The sequence below is a fragment of the Atta colombica genome, unplaced genomic scaffold (assembly GCF_001594045.1).
Source record: "Atta colombica isolate Treedump-2 unplaced genomic scaffold, Acol1.0 scaffold41, whole genome shotgun sequence".
In the NCBI taxonomy this organism is placed as follows: Eukaryota; Metazoa; Arthropoda; class Insecta; order Hymenoptera; family Formicidae; genus Atta; species Atta colombica.
The window spans coordinates 78,941-83,785 of NW_017259520.1; the positions used below are offsets into that span (position 1 = coordinate 78,941).

General features: G+C 28.4%; 1 protein-coding gene across 1 annotated transcript in view; it reads right to left on the bottom strand.

Annotated features, from left to right (window-relative positions):
- Nucleotides 1-2,959: 2,959 nt before the first annotated feature.
- The window catches only part of LOC108691172 (valacyclovir hydrolase), a 2,933-nt gene continuing 1,047 nt past the window's right edge, over nt 2,960-4,845 (bottom strand). Inside the window, exons 3-5 of the mRNA XM_018198830.1 lie at nt 4,083-4,403; nt 3,128-3,383; nt 2,960-3,056 (exon numbers count right to left, since the gene is read on the bottom strand). Coding sequence (XP_018054319.1) covers nt 2,960-3,056; nt 3,128-3,383; nt 4,083-4,403 — 674 coding nt within the window. The remainder of the gene's footprint in view (nt 3,057-3,127; nt 3,384-4,082; nt 4,404-4,845) is intronic.

Genomic DNA, 4,845 nt, shown 5'->3' on the forward strand with positions numbered 1-4,845 from the left:
TATACTGCCTTTCGTAAATTTTTATCAGGACGGGATGACATGACCTCGTTGTTTTTCAAGACTGTCGCATAATCCGTGAATTATCTCATAACACAGAGATTGCAATTTGTTAAAAAACTACAAACCTGTTTATTAGTTCACTGATCAGATATCAATCTGTGAGAAAAAAAATAATGAGAGCAGAGGTAGGCCGTTGTTCAATTTCCAAAAAATTCATTGCCAGCGCTAAAAATCTATAATTTTATATATATTTTTTATGTGTAGACGTTCCCAAATAGCATTAAGTCCAAAGTTAGACATTAAAAATTTCAGATCTTACATCTTAAAGTAGCTTTAAAAATTATAGATTTTTTCCTCAATTTGATGTAACTTCGTATTTAAAATAGATCTTACAAATTGTATGCTTGTCTCTTTTTCATTCTCTCAGGTTTTGTATGCACTCAAATATCATTCTTCATTCAGATTATCATATTTCTACCCTTTTATGTAAAATTTCTACTATTTTCACCCTTTTATAAAGTAACGCGTAAATTCCCAATCCTGCTAAATTTCTGTAAGGTTACTTCTATCAATTTCCGAAATGGAAAGGAACAAGAGAAAATTGAACTTCGGATTATCTCTTCATCGAAATGATTGGCATGAAAAGCTCAAGACTATATTTTCTATTTTAAAATATATGTACTATAATTTAAAATATATGAAGTATTCACTATTAACATATTAAGAAAAATAATAGCATTTTAATTTGAAATTTTTATAAATCAAATATTAATCTTTTCTTTTATCTTCGATTTTCTAAATGAGAGACATTTCTTTAATTAGAAATAAAATCTGAAATAAATAAAATGAATATAAAACAAAACTTCTTTAAACATTAAAATTTGAAATCAATATAAAACAAACTAATTGGAGTAAATAAATAAAATATATGTAATATATGGTACGCATTATTTCCAGTTTCGATACTGAATTAGGGATCCCCTATACAGCACTATTTGGAGTTGCATATTCTCAAGTAACACAACTTTAAGTCACGATAACATCAAAATGACGTTAAAACGACATCATTTTGATGTTAACTTAGTTGTGTTACTTAGGTTGCTGTTTGATCAATCTCTGTTCAATATATGGTCGCGTTCAATCGTCAGATAAGTCGAACGACGAAAAAGCGCCATGCGCGCTCGGCTCTCTTTGGATATAAAGACACTTGTATAATAAGTGGCACAAGACCGCTTTCTATCTATGTGCGAAGGATTTCTTGGTACATATCTCGAATACGGCACGCTGCAAGCGCCAGCAGAAGATCCATAGATTGATTAAGACTTGTTTTCTGGTATAACATAAAATAAATTAGAATAGACGTTATTTAAAGAATTATAAATTATCTTATTTTATATTTATTTATATTTGTTCTATAACTCCGATATGATTACAAATAAAATTATACGTATTGAATAATTATATATGTAATTATTCAATGATGATTTAATTAACTGTCAACTGGATTGTCAGGAGCATAAGATATTAAAATGATTATAATATATTAAAAGTAAATTATTGTTTCATTAAATATTTTGTAAAAGCACATATAATTAAGATAACATCGATATATTTCTTCGTTATTGATATCATGTATTTAGTTAAAGTTAAATGCGGATGTATTACTGTAAGCAGCACTGTGTGTTTAGAGAATATACAATTCAAGATTAAATGTCACATATATCGAATAATTTGACACAGTTAATATATGATTTTACGCAGCATACATGTAAGAGAATAATAATTGTGTCTTTGTCTATGTTATGCAATAACTGAATCATTTAATATGATGCAGCATTTGTATGTGAATATTTAAATAACTTAAATAACTAAATAGCATTTGCGTTATTTGAATATTTTTTCAATACTATATAATACTCGTGAATTCAAGTCTTTATATATATACTTAAACTATTTTGAATTGATCGATATGTAAGTACGCTTGTTATTCAAATAGATATACGAAGGATGTACAAATTATCCGATTTATATATAATGACGAATGTAAATTTCTACTTTCGATCAGATATGATTTACACAGGATGTTGAATCAAATCTGGAGAAGATAAAAAATGACCTGGTATAACAATTGTAAAGGAAATGACGAAATAAAGAGAGTTCATTAATATAATTTTAATAAAAAATCTTATTATAAAATGACATATTACAATATATAATAAAGTGCCACCACACATGATATTACCATTATATATATATATATATATATATACAATTTATGTGCGTTTAAAAAATGTTTAGCTAAAATGTTTTTTATGTATAAAAATGTGAAACACATATTTATTAAACCGAAATATCTCATATAAAGACGATATATTAAACTAGTAAAAAGAAAATGTTCAATAGACATTACAAACGTCTTATAAATGTTTTCATAATTTATTAAACAAAATTCATAATTTATTAAATATAGTTTTAAAAAAATTTCAAATTTTAAAGATTTATTTTTCATTTTGATTTCTAATAAATATGTTTGTTAAACGTATTTTGAACGTATATGAAAGAATAATTTTGTTGAAGTATTATTTAGCTAAACAGGTCTAAAAATAATTTTTTAGACCATCAAAATTATTGTACAGAACGTCCAAACTGAATATCCAAATTTTTTGCAGTCAATCATACTTGAGATTCCTATATAATTATTTTTATGGTATAAAAAACAAAAATATTTTCAGATTTATCTAGCTAAATTTCTAGATACATCAGCAAAATCATTTCTTTCCGTGTAATTGTAACGCTTAAAATATCTATATATCTATATATAATATATATTGGGTTGTTCGGAAAGTTCGTGCCAATTTTGAAGGAAAATTGAAACGCAGAAGATTTTTAATTTCATTTATTAAATTTAAATCTTTTGCGACACGAACTTTCCGAACAACCCAATATTATAATAATTATCTTATTTTCGATTGACAAGGAAATTCGTAACTAAATTATTAAATTCTTCGGAATACCTTAAGTGAAGATTATGTGCGCCCTTTTCGAAAATATGTAGTCTGTAATATAAAAGAAATTAGTAAAAGAATAGTGTATACCTTGTTTGTTTCAAATCTGTAAAGATACAAACTTCGAGTTGGCAATATTTTGTTTCAGATACGTTGGATGTTCTGGCAGAACTATCGCGTCTTTGGTTCCGTGAATGATTAAAGTCGGGCATTTTATCTTCGGTAAAACCTGTTTGCACAGGTCACCGTTTTGTTTTTCGTATAATCTCAGCACAGCGTCTATCCAATCCGACCACATCTTTTGGAAATAATCCTCACCATAAATTTGTATCATAGATGTTCTCATTTTTTCTGACCACTTGTTGATGTCTCTAATGCCTGGAAAGTAATATTTCATGAAGAATTACGCGAATAAAAGAAATGTTTAATGCACTTTCAATCATGCGATAGCAAAATGTTTCGCCTGTATCTGTAAAATTTAATTACAGATTTATTACTATAAAAACTTTTGTGACTTTTTATGAATTCCAACAAATTTATGGATTCTCACAATTTTTTCAACTTTTAATGTTTTTTTATAAATAACAAAATTTCGACAAGTTATTGCTAAAAAAGAGCGTTCCTTCTGGCTAAATGATCGATATTCACATCAATTCTTACATTTACCGTCAGTTCTTACACCGAGAAAAAAAGTTATACTTGATTAAATTTTAGCGTTTAGTTTGTATAGTAATTATTTACAATTTAAATATTGATATATTTAAATATATACGTGAGTTATATCAACATTTATTGTTTGAATTAATAAATATTTGCTCTTCATTTAGTTTGCAAAACCAATATTTTTTGAAACAATAATTTTTTTTCAGTGTATACTTAAGTGCTGTCATAAGCTAATTATAGGTCAGTATTTATGATTGATTCTTATATTTGAGACCATCTTAAGTCTAATCATAAAATGTCATAAATCAATTAGAAGATTGTATTAGCATCTCAAAACATTACTTAAGATGACCTTAAGATAAAAACGAGCTATGAATATCAATCTACGACATCACGAGCAGAATGAAGTCATACTTTCGTATATTTTTATCTCATTCGGGTGTATGTATGCGTTTGCGCCAAAAACAACCATCCTGTAGACGCTATCGGGATACGCCGAGGCCAGTAGAAGCGACGTGATGCCACCGTCACTCCAGCCGATCAAAGAAAATTTCGAATAGCCGAGAGTTTTCATTAAATTATAAGCCCACGTGGCATCGCGTTGATAAAAATCATTCGGGAACGTCCTGTCCGGTGGTCGCGACTTTCCGTAACCAGGTGGATCCCATGCTACTATGGTTAGCTCATTCACATTCATATTCTCCATCTGTGGCTTAAAATCAGTCCATATTGACCCTGAAACATTTTGATTTGATATACTGCAAATTTTCGACGTCCTAGTGAATAAAATATTAGCAGCGTGTTAGCAGTTTGTCAACAAATTCGAGCAGAAGCAGATCGGTCAATTGTATTAAGGTGTCAATTGTATTAAGGTGTCAATTGTATTAAGCTTGTGTTCTGCTAGTGATGTAACAGCAAAAACCGAGTAGAATTTTTTGTTTTATAATGCTATTTATTTAAATGGCAGATTCTGTTCGATTTCTGCAGTCAATCTATCATTCTGTTGGACATTTTATCGACGAAAATTTGTAAGCAAGCATTTTACAAAAGTATCTGTTTTTGATATATTTGACTATTTGGAATGCTTTCGTTAAATAAATTAATGATTCGGGAAAAAATGTTTTGTGTGTGTGTGTGTGTGTGTGTGTGTGTGTGTGTGTGTGTGTGTGTGTGTGTG